Source organism: Ictalurus furcatus, chromosome 9 (assembly GCF_023375685.1).
Source record: "Ictalurus furcatus strain D&B chromosome 9, Billie_1.0, whole genome shotgun sequence".
NCBI classification, from domain to species: domain Eukaryota; kingdom Metazoa; phylum Chordata; class Actinopteri; order Siluriformes; family Ictaluridae; genus Ictalurus; species Ictalurus furcatus.
Genome location: NC_071263.1, coordinates 59,772 through 73,840, shown reverse-complemented (window position 1 = coordinate 73,840; position 14,069 = coordinate 59,772). Strand labels below are relative to the sequence as shown.

At 40.7% G+C, this 14,069-nt stretch overlaps 1 protein-coding gene across 3 annotated transcripts in view; it reads right to left on the bottom strand.

Annotated features, from left to right (window-relative positions):
- Positions 1–719: 719 nt before the first annotated feature.
- The window catches only part of kdm1a (lysine (K)-specific demethylase 1a), a 23,279-nt gene continuing 9,929 nt past the window's right edge, over positions 720–14,069 (bottom strand). For all 3 annotated transcript variants that reach the window (XM_053633483.1, XM_053633481.1, XM_053633482.1), the window contains exons 11-21: positions 13,592–13,734; positions 13,184–13,274; positions 12,972–13,106; positions 12,569–12,642; positions 12,319–12,430; positions 12,014–12,146; positions 11,040–11,227; positions 9,054–9,168; positions 8,747–8,874; positions 7,572–7,718; positions 720–5,860 (exon numbers count right to left, since the gene is read on the bottom strand). In XM_053633483.1, the coding sequence (XP_053489458.1) occupies positions 5,675–5,860; positions 7,572–7,718; positions 8,747–8,874; positions 9,054–9,168; positions 11,040–11,227; positions 12,014–12,146; positions 12,319–12,430; positions 12,569–12,642; positions 12,972–13,106; positions 13,184–13,274; positions 13,592–13,734 (1,452 nt within the window). In that variant the 3' untranslated portion in view covers positions 720–5,674. The remainder of the gene's footprint in view (positions 5,861–7,571; positions 7,719–8,746; positions 8,875–9,053; positions 9,169–11,039; positions 11,228–12,013; positions 12,147–12,318; positions 12,431–12,568; positions 12,643–12,971; positions 13,107–13,183; positions 13,275–13,591; positions 13,735–14,069) is intronic.

Sequence of the window (14,069 nt, the reverse complement as noted above, 5' to 3'; positions counted from 1 at the left end):
AAATTTGCAATGCAACTTGCTTTTTTATGGAAAACTACTTGAAGTGGTGAAATTGCAGTTGCACAAAATTGTTTGCAAAGTCTTTTGCAGTGATGTTTGTTGGTAAACGAGACCTTTTAGCTGTACTCGAATGCATGCTAATCGAAGAGGGCTTTGGCAGAATGCACCTTGTGATGACATCACATGATGCGCCTTTGCCCAAACCTGCGGAAAATCTGCGGTAATTCTGAACAATTGGAAGCTTCACCGAATATTGTGGAGTTTGCTTGATTGTGTGTTAATTTCTGCGATCGCAAAATCCTGGAGAGACTACATCGCTAAGCACCATGCACACTCATTCACACACACATCCACATCTAGGAGCAATTTAGCCTAGCTTAGCACTTACTGGGAGCTGGGAGGAAACCGGAGAACATGGAGGAAACCCTTCCAGATAAAGCAATTATGAAAATGAGCCATCTCCAAACTGATTACACTATGCATAAGAATATATATCTGAAGAGGATTTTCCCTCTGGAAATAAAAATTGGTCTACGGTGGTGCCTACCTGAACTCTACTGCTTGATGTATGGATGTGAATATCAACACACCTAATATTTATCTAACACTAGTTTGCTAACACACTAACAAAAATGAACCTGATGTTATCGAATCAGCAGTTTAATTTTGTCATTGTTTTGTAACTTGCTATTATATTGTGAAACAAAGTTAACTAGCTAATTAGTGTAAATAAACCTGACATTAGTGAACAAGCTAGCTCTTCCTTAAGACCTTTTCTCTTTTTTTAATTGTTGCATTGTTTTGGAGCTCGCTGGTGTCTAGTGATGATGGCTAACATTTCTAGTTATAAGAGCAGATATAATATATTTTCACTAATAGGTAAAGAGTAATAATGCAGTATTCCAAAAAATGAAGACTTGTTCCTAATTCATATACAGCCAACTAAACATAAACCATCACAAACCATTTTGAAACATTTTCTTTAATGGTTACACTTTCATTTATCTATCTTTACATAAGAATGCAATAACTATCAATTAATTTTGTGTTTGTATGACAAATACACAATAACATGATTTGTCACCGCCATTTTCCAGGAGAAAGGGGATTGGTTGAGAGCGACTGATCATAGCCGAGGAAACGTGGGTCTTATTCTCACCCCAAAGTCTTGATTCAAAGTTCAACTTCGTGAGCAGCATGTAGCTGGCATGTGACTGATGTGGCACATGAAGTCCACACTTCATGATTCACTGCTCCGTGCTCAGGAGTAGCTTGTGTGTTCTCCAAATCACAATACCTCATGGCTTCTTTTAATATTACTGTTTACATACCATAAAAACAGTGCTGAAATTATTTAAGTCCCAGACGTTAGCTGATTGGAAATACAAAAAACACCAAATTTTAAATAAGACCAAACCAAAATGTCAGGTCCTCATTTAACATAATTGAACCTTAAATTAGTGGTGGGCTTCTGCACAACCTGTCCCTATGTACGAGCTGTCACTGCTGTTTCTCACATGGACTTCAGCTAGAAACATTTTAATCCCCTTTTATCCAAGGCTCCATTTGTGGCCATTTTTCTTTAAATGATTCATTTCTACTTATGGTTTCTTTTTAAGGGTCTCATTTATTGAAAATGTTTTCTGTGGAGGTGAGATATAGACTGTTAAAAAAAATAAAATTAACGCTACAACACTTACACCTATCAACAATAATATTACCACAAATCCACTGACAGGTGAAGTGAATAACGTTGATTATCTCGTTACAGTGGCACCTGTCAAGGGGTGGGTTTTATTTATTAGGCAGCAAGTGTACAGTCAGTTCTCAAAGTTGATGTGTTGGAAGCAGGAAAAATGGGCAAGTGTAAGGATCCAAGTGACTTTGACAAGGGCTAAATTGTGATGACTAGACGACTGGGTCAGAGTGTCTCCAAAACAGCAGGTCTTGTGGGGTGTTTCTGGTATGCACTGGTTAATGCCTACCAAAAGTAGTCCTTGGAAGGACAACCGGTGAACTGGGGACAGGGTCATGGGCAAACAAGTCTTGTTGATGCTTATGGGGAACGAAGGCTAGCCCGTCTGGTCCGATCCCACAGAAGAGCTTCTGTAGCACGAATTGCTAAAAAAGTTCATGCTGATTCTGATAGAAAGGTATCAGAACACACAGTGCATCGCAGCTTGATAAGTATGGGACCGGTCAGGACTTAAAGGATCTGCTGCGAACATCTTGGTGCTGGATACCACAGCACACCTGCACAGGTCTTTTTGAGTCCAGGGCTCTACAGTGCAACCATTTTACTTGCATTTGCGTCTGAAGTACTTTGTTTGACTGTGAATATTTATTCGCGCCGGTGTGAGTGACCTCTTCGGAGTTGTATAATACAATCGGGATAAAAACTACAGGAAGTCCAAAATGCATCTACACCTCGCAACAGTTACTTTCACACTGCTTTTCATCTCCTCAGTCAACCAAACAAGTGTGTAAATACTGCAGAGATGCCATTATGATGGAGTAACTCTGTACATCATCTGCTTCTCTCAACTTCCCGATCTCACAACCACCATCTTTTATTGATCCCGCAAAATGACCTGAACTTGCACCTGCTCGTTTAGACACAGCATCGGGCGGAGTAAATGAATAATAATGCTAACGCTACAAGGTGGGTTTAATTCAAACTTCTTTATTAAATAATTCCTCACCAATCATAATCAACAGTAGCAACTGTTCAGTCTGTAAACATACAGTACACTGCTGCTCCCCCTTCAGCAGCTCTAACAGACAGCACATTCACTTCATTTAAATTCACGGTTGCCAGATATCACTATAAAATCATTTAATATAAAAAATAGATATTATAATAACTTCATAAAACATAAATAAAATTGAGAAATGAAATGTTTAATTACTATGGGTTGCATTTAATATCAATTTGACATTAAGCTTAGTTCGCTATCTCCTTAGAAAGCTATTAGCCTTTTTCCTAATATGGATCATGTTTGTGTTAGTCTACTTTTAATTAGGACTCTTTATTGTTTAAAATATTTAAAAATAAATATTTTATGCTTGTTTGTTTATCAATTAACCAACAGTATTTCTCATTGCTATTATTTTAATTCCGTTAACAGTGACCATGAGCAGAGAGCTTACATTTAACTGTTTATGACAGACCTCCTGATTTAAAGTTTAAATAAAAAAGATTGGTATCTGGATCGGTATCGGCTGTAAAAATCCTGATCGGAGCGCCCCTAATGAACAGCATTAAACTAAAGCGCTGTGCATCTGACGGGTAAATGAACTCCCCCAATCACATCCTATATGAGATTATTCAGATATCTACACAATACACACAGAGCGGTGCGAGAACTGACTCCAGCCCAGAGAAATGACCTGAAAATATTAGATTTAGTTTATCAGAAGGTAAATTAATGTGTCATGGCTCACACTATGTTCCTAAATTCTGTCATAATTGACCAGCTCAAGTTTTCTCATGCCTACTTGTGTTATATTGTGGCACATTGTTACCATCTCTCAAAAAAAACAAACACCTAAACTTCAACTGGGCTCCTAAATGAAATTGTTACTGTAGAGCCCTGGAGTCCATGCCTCAAGGGGTTAGAGCTGTTTTGTTTGCACATGGGTGACCTGTACGATATTAGGCATGGTTTAAATGTTATGGCTGATATGACACTACAAACATAACACAATGAGGTTATGTTTCACCAATGTTATTTCACCAAACAAAATGACAACAGTACTGTAAAGAAATGAAAACTTTAAAGAAAGCTGTTGCCACTAGGTGTTAACTGTAAGTAAATTGAGCCTTGTCATGTGACATCTGTATAAGAAAGCATCTGTGTATGATTATTTTACGAGCTTCCCATCTGAACGATTTCTCTGATCACATTTAAGGAACCGACGATGGGCTTCATTGTGATCACAGGTCACAGGCTGAAGGCTGTAGGATTGCAGAAACACAGAGGTGTCAATTAGAGTACTTTGAAACACCTTGTGTGATGAAGATAAAGCTTTTCCAATAGGGGAAGTATTGCTGAATGGACCGTCTTGGCTGAGGAAGGAACAGTTTGTGCACGTTTACACGTCCAACTGTAACATCTGTTCCTGCAAGTGTAAGCGCTGCATCATAATCTACAGATGGCGTGCATGAGGTAACGTCTAGGTATGTAGCGTGTCTACGTGTGTTTAGCGTGAGAGTTCTTATGCGTTGACAAACCTGTGTGTGCCTACAGCTGCACGTGTACACACCTTTCAAAACACACAGTGCTTTATAATTAGGGCACCTCCCAGAAACCTTGTAAAGACAGCAGGTGTGGGAAGAGGTGAGTTTAAACTCTGTGTGTGTGTATATAAAATCATAGGTAGCAGCGTTGTGAGAAGGTAGACAATAAGCAATCACATTGCTTCAACCTATATTACTGAACACTTCACACAAGACAAAAATCAATGACTCGGCCTTTCTTTTCTTCATTTAATACCAAATTCTGACAAAATATAAAACCTAGGCTATAATGACAAATATATAAAATAAACAAAACAACAAAAAAAAACTGTTCAAACTAGCTGCTTCAATTTCTTGAAAATCATTAACTTTGCAACAAAAATTTAAAACACTTCAAACAATTTTTTCTCCATTCGAATCTAAACAGTTGACCAAGATCATGAACAGCAGAAGAGGCTTTCACATGAATTTGGACTCGGCATCGAAATAATAAAAATAGAACAAAAGTCAGTGCAAAGGTTTTCCGATTCTGATTCCAGTCCATGTTTGTGTTTCTGAAAATATTCTTTCTCTGAACATATGATACTCTGTTTTAATGCTCTGTCAGACGGTGCTGATGAACTGAACCACATTTTGTATAACTGGATATAATGTTGGTTTGGAGAAACATCTGCAATGAAAGCCAAACTGTGAAGTTCACACGGATCTACTGTGACAACAAGCTTCAGGAATCCCATCAATTCCAACTGGACGTCTTTGCAAAACATTGTTTTTTTGGAGCTGGTTTTAGTTCATGGTGTATCCAGACCGTAAGAAAGTGTGTGTGTGTGCGTGTGTGTGTATTCTGGGTTGAAATCCACTAGCCGTAGTTTGAATCATCAGACAAACAGCTCATGGTGGTGTGTGTGTGTGTGTGTGTGTGTGTGTGTGCAGCATTCAAGCTGCAGCATGTATTTGTGTGCGTTCCAGTCTGTTCTTTGTTGAGGAACGAGCTGCAAAGCACACAAACAAGGTAACAATTATTCCTGAAAATTGTGGTAAATTCCAGGAAATTCTCAGAAGTAAAAAGGGGCTACTCCTCCTGCGATGATGCGTTTCCAATGCTGATCATCAGGAAGAGGTAGAGCTTCCTTTAAACTCCAGCTTCCTTTTGGAGACCAGTAATTAGAGAACACACACACACACACACTTTGAGGGTTCAATATAGACAATAGACATCATATCTTCTCACTCACATTACATCAATATTAGTATACAAGCCTCTCTTTCTGACTGGCTGTGTACTCAAAGACTGTCCACTAGTGTAGGGTGGTTCTGTTCTGGGCTATAGAGTTGTGTGTGTGTGTGTGTGTGGGTGTGGTGTCGGTTTTTCTGTAAACTGGACAAGAGGACGTATACATGTGAGCTCCTACATGCTGGATGAGACTTGTGTGTCTACACACTGGGAGAGGGCTGGGGGTTGGCAGTGGGTGTGTTCTGCCGTGGCACTGTGTACATGGCTCCGAGAAATTGATCAGCGATGCGTCCTGCCTCCCTGAGGCCACTCAGCAGAGCTCCGTGTACCGTCGCTGGATAGTTCCGGATTGTGTGCTCCCCGGCGAAGAAGAGTCGAGGAACGGGCTGTAAAGTACACAAACACGTGTATACTACCATATATAGCCAATACAGCTACTAAGACTGCAGCAAATGCATTCACTCTTTCCTCGTGCCTGGTTACATCATTCTCAAGGACTCCTGAAAACTCACAACCTAAGAATGATAATATTAAGACATTCTGCTGAGGTAAAGGCATACAACAAGTTTTCCATGTTTAATTTCATAACATTCCCAGCAGAAAACCAGCCCAAAACATACCAATTACGTATCCCTTCCAGTCTTAGCATTAGCGTGCACTGAATACATGATTTGAACCAAATTGTTAAGGTGCTGGAAAACCAATCTGGGGGAAAAAAAGAGGAAAAAAAAAAAGAAAAAAACAAAAGCATGCACAGTTACACGTTTGCTCTGCATACTTTTATTGTTTTCTGATGCCTTGCTAAGTTAACTAGAAATGCTCAGTAAAGTTATCTACAACCCCAATTCCAAAAAAAGTTGGGACGCTGTGTAAAATGTAAATAAAAACAATGCAATGATTTGCAAATCTCATAATCCTGTATTTTATTTACAGTAGAAAACATCAAATGTTTAAACTGAGGAAATGAACCATTTTAAGAAAAAAATAAGGTAATTTTGAATTTGATGGCCACAACACATCTCAAAAAAGTTGGTACGGGGCAACAAAAGGCTGGAAAAGTTAGTGTTAGTAAAAAGAAACAGCTGGAGGAACATTTTGTAAGTAATTAGGTTAATTGGAAACAGGTCAATAAGATGATTGGGTATAAAAAGAGGATCTTCGAGAGGCGGAGTCTCTCATAAGTAGAGATGGAATCTGTATGGAAGCAGATGTTGCTCTAAAACCTGTATACACCGTTCAGCATTGATGGGGCCTTTCCAGATGTACAAGCTGCCCATTCCACTGGCACTAATGCCCCCCCGCCCCCCCGTACCATCAGAGACGCAGGCTTTTGAACAGAGCGCTGACAAAAAGCCGGATGGTCCCTCTCCTCTTTAGTCCTCTTTAGTTTAGGAGACGTCAGCATTTCTGGATCATGCCTCTTCTCTGCATGATAGAGCTTTATCCAGCATTTGTGGATGGCACGGCGAACTGTGTTCACAGACAGTAAGTTCTGGAGGTGTTTCTGAGCTCATGCAGTGATTTCCATTACAGAATCCTGCCTTATTCTGAAATTGTTCCACAAATTGTAGACGCAGTTTTTCGCAGATTGATGAACCACTGCCCATCTTTACTTCTGAAAGACTCTGCCTCTCCAAGATGCTCTTTTTATACCCATTCTTCTTACTGACCTGCTGCCAATTAGTTTCTTTTTACTAACACTTACTTGGCTAGAGTCTCTTTTCGGATTTATTTATTTACATACTATATTGTTTTCTCATCATAAGTATTTAGCCGGACTTTACATCACTTACCTGTTATCTACATAAAAGCCGCTAGATTCAGATTAAGCCAGACTCTCTATTTAAAGCATTAACACGCTTGGCTTTGTTTGGGTCACATGCAAAAACAATATAGTTAAATAAGTAATGATTCTATACACTTCAATTCGAATAGGTTCAGTTCGGCACTATATATTAGATTCAGGTCCAATCCAATATGATTCAGTTTAGCATGCTGTGATTTATCCTAGATTTGACTGTAACAAAGTTGCTTTAATGGCTGCATTATAAGAGTATGAGCTGAGAACAGAGCAGTGTGTGTGTGACCATGTCTCACCTGTGAGGCCCCAGGTATTGCAGGTCCAGGCGTGATTGGCTGGGCCATGAGGTCATAGTCATTGCCAGAGGAACCAGCTGCCACATAAGAGTATGAGCCACGAGCCCAGGGGTCTGCACGCCATCGCGTCACCACCGTCTCTTTCGGCTAACCATGGCAATACACAAACCCTCATCAATTACTCTGGTGTTATTGTTGGAATATTGGAATGGAGCCAAAATAGCCGTGTGTGTGTGTGTATATAAATGCTACCCTGAGCCCATTAGGCTGGGTGGACATTTCCTCTCTTTCTGCTATGAGATCAGACTTGAGTGTTAAGGCTACAATAAATCCTGCGAGGATTTAGGATCCATTTTAAGATTCTGTTGTTTGCCTTTAAAACTCTTAATGATCAAGCTCCTTCTTATCTCAAAGATCTTCTTACACCACATTCATCTAGCATATTTTTAAGATCTTCTGATAGGTTTCTTTTGAATGTCCCGATCCCGTTTAAAAACTAAGGGGGATGGAGCTTTTTCAGTTGCTGCCCCTCGTTTATGGAATCAATTGCCACTGGACATCTGCCTTGCACCTTCTATTATCATTTTTAAGAAGAGGATGAAAGCATATCTCTTCTCATTTTAATAAAATTTTTACTATTGTCTATCTCTATTTGGTTTTATTCGATTTTCGATTGACCTTTTTCTTATTCTATTCAGCACTTTGGTCAGCTTTGCTGTGTTTAAATGTGCTATATAAATAAAATTTACTTACTTACTATTATGCTTACACTTGGTAAATGGCGCACTTATATAGCGCTTTTATCCAAAGCGCTTTACACTGTGTCTCATTCACCCATTTTCACACACACACACACCAATGGTAGCAGAGCTGCCATGCAAGGTGCTAACTTGCCATCGGGAGCAACTTGGGGTTCAGTGTCTTGCCCAAGGACACTTCGGTATGTGGAGTCATGTGCAGTCATGCTGAAGTGTTCTTGGGCAAGACACTGAACCCCAAGTTGTATATTGCATACTGAAAAGCTATTAAAAATCCAAATGAACTATAAATCTATGTAAATATCCTGCTTCTACAAATAATGGATGTTTATCATATATTTATATATATATTCAGTACATATATAATAATTTGTCATTTCTAAAGTAGACCACGTCATCGGACGCGAGTTTACGCACCTGAGGAACTGCACTGCTACCGAAGATTCCTTTTAGGATCGCTAGGCAACGTCCCACAATGACATCATCGCTGATGTTCTCCATAATTCCTGCAGCCTCTCCGGCCATTAGCGCCAGCAGAATGGGGGCTAACAAGGACAAACATAGCAACACATCAGTCAGGAAGCATAATCAGAGCAGCCACGAACAATTATATCTGGATGGTTGAAGCAGAACCAGGCATCTCAAATGTGTTAAATTTCACTTTCATTTATTTAAACTGATTGATCATGTAAATTTAATGAGCATTAGTTCATTGAACAGGGACCTTTGTAGAGGTTCCAGAAAAGGAAGAGCTCTCCACGGCTGGCTGTGGTGCTCCCTACGTGACCGAACAGGTTCACGCTCGGGTCCCAAAACACACGGTCGAAACACAGCACCACCTGCAGACAGGAAAGACACCGTGCATTAGTCGAGTGAAGCTGAAATGTACTGTACATAACATTGATATATCAGAGAAAATATAATCTATCCAACATCATGTAGCCCAGTCCAAACAAAAAAAAATCATCTTTAACCCAGAATTCAATATGAGAGTAGACTTCTAAAATCTCCTGGGACCACCTCCCCCATCAGGCCTAGGCCTGCGACAGTTTCCCTGGTTGTACTCCGTAACCACGGGGCATTTGCAAGCCTATACAGGCAGTACAGAAAGCCGGTTATGGTGCAGAACAGCAAAAGTGCACTGCACCCCCTGCTGGTCTCAAGAGGAAACACAGCAGCAGGACGTTGCATAATACTGCAGCATTTCTGTTGCTTGAGGGGGGGGGATGCACTGCAGTGTGTGATAGTACTGTCACACAGGACAGAGGAGGGGGAGTGTTGAGATCAAAACACACACTCACTCTGGTTCAGGCCTGGAGGAATCCAAGGTAATCTTGTTCCAAGAACACGAAACTCCTTTGTGTCGTGTTGTGTAAAAATGCTACATCGAAGCTCAGCAAATGGATTACTGACCTGAGCTGCTCCACCACCAGCGCTGAACTCGAAAACATCGGTTCTGCTTCCGGCACAAACACACTTTTCACTGGTTCTTTACAGAATATGTCAAACATCTGAAGGTGTAAAATATTGTTTTATTGAACTCCACGTGAACAGTCTCCATTCTGAACGAACATACTAGAAGATTCACTGGCCACTTTAAATGGTTATTGATGCCAGACAAGCTGGGACAGCTGAAGAAGACTGGAAGAAGACCAGGCCCCCCCCCCCCCGCCAAAAAAAAATCTTCAACTTTCCAATTTCAGTGACCTGTGCCCACTATCGCCTCGGATTCCAGGTACTGAAACCAGATGTGGGCTTCTGCTGTTATACCACATCTGTCTCAAAGTTCAACATGTTGTATGTTCCAAGATGCTTTTCTGCTCACCATGTTTGTAAAGAGTGGTTATTAGAGTCAATGTAGCCTTTTTCAAACAAAGCGTCCACAGAATTGTCCAAAGAACGGCCGTGCCCTGGATGATTATTTTGTTTTTTGTACCATTCTGTGTAACCGCTACACTGTTCGTGAAAATCCCAGGAGATGAGCAGTTTCTGACATATTCAAACTAGCTCATCTGGCTTCAACGAACAATTGTTGCAATCATCAGTTGCTGCATGATTGTATGAACTGTGTTACTGCCACACGATTGGCCGATGTGATAAATGCATAAATTAGCAGAGGTACAGGTGTTCCTAATAAAATGCCAGAGAGTGTATATTCCATCCATCCATCTTCTTCGGGGCAGTGGTGGACAGCTTAGCAGTTAAGGCTCTGGGTTACTGATCGGAAGGTCGGCGGTTCAGACCCCAGCACTGCCAAGCTGCCACTGTTGGGCCCTTGAGCAAGGCCCTTAACTCTCTCTGCTCCAGGGGCGCCGTATCATGGCTGACCCTGCGCTCTGACCCCAGCTTCCTGACAGGCTGGGGTATGCGAAGAAAACAATTTCACCGTGCTCTACTGTACATGTGACCAATAAAGACTCATTATCATTATAACGCTTATCAGGGTCACGAGGAAACCTGGAGCCTATCCCAGGAAGCATCAGGCACAAGGCGGGGTACACCCTGGACAGGGTGCCAATCCATCGCAGCGCACACTCACATAGAGTGTATATTACTGTAGCTAAATAATGCTATATCCAACTTAACATAAACCATAAACTCAGTACTCAAAAGGAAGTATGTTTGGCTTTTATTCTTTTTAATAGATTGCTAAATAAATAAATAAATAACCCCCAGCCCCAAACACACACACACACACACACACACACACCTTGTTGAGGTTGCCGAAACCCATCCTCTGAATAGCAGATGTCTTCCACTCGGGCAGCGGAGGCACAAACTGTACCGCGGGTGGCTGCTGCTTCATCACTCCTAGAGGAAGCGTACACAGCACCGCATCACATTTATAGATAAATGTCTGCGTGGTTGAGCGTGTGTTCACGGCTATCACCTCACAACCTGGAGTGAGAAAGAAGCACAATTTTGTTTCGTTTTTTATACATCTACATCTATAGGAGCATAAAAATCGAGCAGACACACAAAGACTGAAAAATAGAAACTAGGAGTTTGGACAGAAATTGATCAGCTTTGACCACAACAAATCTTCTGAAGCTGTAGGAGCTGAAACCAGTCAATTTATTACTCACGTCAACTTTATTAACTTCCTAGATATTATTTATTTATATATATATGCACGATACTAAATTTCTCAGCAGATACCGATAGTTCTGCCTTTTATGCCTTTTTTTAAATTAATAATAATTCATTTAAAAGAATTCTGAAAGAATGCAAATAAAAACTTTATTCTCTCCATTTCAACAAGACTCGATGCCAAAACTTCCGAAGCTTCACTGCTGCTCACTTCCGGTGTAAAATTTTAGCAGTGCAGAGATTACAAACTGTAGTTTTGTCATCATTCCATACAACACGAAATCGATGTGTTTTCCCACCCTCTTTTGATTGACAGGATATAATCGGCCCTAATCATTGTATGTTTTTAAACTATCGGCCAATAGCCTTTATCGGCCGATACATCAGTGCATCTCTAATATATATATATATATATATATATATATATATATATATATATATATATATATATATACACATACACACACACACACACACACACACATATTGCACGTACGTGTACATACAATTATTGCACCGTTCAAATTTAGTTCAAAGAGCAAATTAACTGCAAGACGACTGCTCAGATTCGAATCATGTTCTGCAGGGGCTCACCTGAGGAGGTGTAGCGCACCTGACGCACAGCTGTGTTAAGTTTGATGTCCAAACCCTCGGCCAGCGCCACCGGAACACACGAGTAGCCGTTCCTCACGGTCAGGTGACTTCCTGTGAACTCAAAATCATCGTCCTGTACACATATACCCACACACACACACACACACACGAAGGTTAGAAAGGGAAAACAGAACCAAACATGGAGGTACATACACACAGATTATATATATATATATATATTATACATACATATATACATACACACACACACACACACACACACACACACACACACACGCAGTTACCTGATCCCAGTGTTTGAGTGAGAGTGTAGACAGAGGTGTGGCGTTGGCAAACTCCAGGTTTGCAAAGTGCCAGTCCAGAATCTGTCTGTCTCTTGAGGACAGATACACGTCGCTGAGAGAAAGACAGAGAGGAGCAAATGAGAAATATCATGCCTATAATATAATATCAACAGAACAGCTCTACAGGCCGTTGTAAATGCATGATCAAGTCTGTATGCATGTATAAAAGGATAATTAGACATGCACGTACCTGGGTGGATTAGCCTCCAGCTCTTGCAATCTCTCCTCAAGTTTCACCTGCTGCTCAGCCAATGCATCATATTCCTACAAAGCATTCACCCACAGCACTACATTAACACTATATCCAACAACAGCAGGGCCCATTTTAAAGGGGGTGAATACTTACGCAAGGCAATAATTCATGGCACATTGAAGAAGAGCTAATTAAGACAGCATATTGTCTTATTAGTGAGAGTCCTTTGCTACAACATGGTTTCACAACCACACCATTTACAAATCGCTTTCTTAGTGCAAAACGCATCAGAGTGATGATTTTATTTAGCAATAAATATTTAAAGACAGTTTTAAGATATGATGAGCCCAGGTATGAAACATGATTAGTGTGTGTGTGTGTGCACGCGCGCATGTGAGACCTTGCAGAGGGCGGTAAGATCACGATGTTTGCTCTTGACCAGGAACTCGGCCGTGATGTCCCTGGGAGGTTTCACCTCACTCGCCTCTTTATACTGTTGATGCAGCTCCTTTACTTTCTCCTTAGTGGACACCATCTAGCAAAGATTCAGTAGTAATTAAACATGGAATTTAGTGTGTGCATATATGTGCGCGTGTCTAGTTTTGACCGTACCTTATTAAGCAGGTCTTTAAGCTCCTCCTGCGTCTTTACGATCTTCTTCCAGTGCTCGATCTGCTCATCCTTCACATGTTTCTCCTGCAGCCTAGACATATACACGCGCACAGCTTTGTAATTAACGCTCTGTACATCACATCACAGCATAGCAAGACACACACACGGGTCATTACTTTTACAGGCTCATGAGAGCAGAGTATTTTGTGTGTGTGTAGATTGTAGTTGGAGTGTTTTCAACATGGATGCTGGAGCCACTTTCAAGACTCAAAGCCAGGGAAAATACTGGCATACCTTTACCAGTGATGAGCTTTACAAACATTACTGAGAAATTCTATTATTATGTGTGCTGACACGATTTGCATTACGAGAGTTTGGATTTGGCTGATGTATAGGCATCGCACTCACTGTATGACCACTTCCAAGGCTTGGCCAAGAGACACAGGTTTGTTATTGAGGAAGTTGAAGTCAAGTTGGTGGCTGAGATAGGACGTGGCCTCCAGAAGCCTGTTAAACTCTTGCTCCACCATCTCATCCTTCTCCTTAGGAACCTACACACACACACAAAACAGAAGAGAAATAGCAACATGGATGTAACCAGAAACTGATAATAGATTAAAAATAGGAGCAGAAAACAAACATGTCTGACTTAATAAAAGGTTGGGATCCCATTTAAAAAAAAAAACAACTCTAGTACACAGATCCTCCAAAACACAAACTCAGAAAAGAGACATGAACTTCCCAGGATGCTGACTGTATTAAAGTCTCTATCAAATTATTTTTAGCATTCTTTATACTAAGCCCATAGGCATGTTCGCAAATATCCAATAACAGAAAGCGAGACAACCGGACAGACATGATGTCAGTGATGCACTCGCGTTTAAAG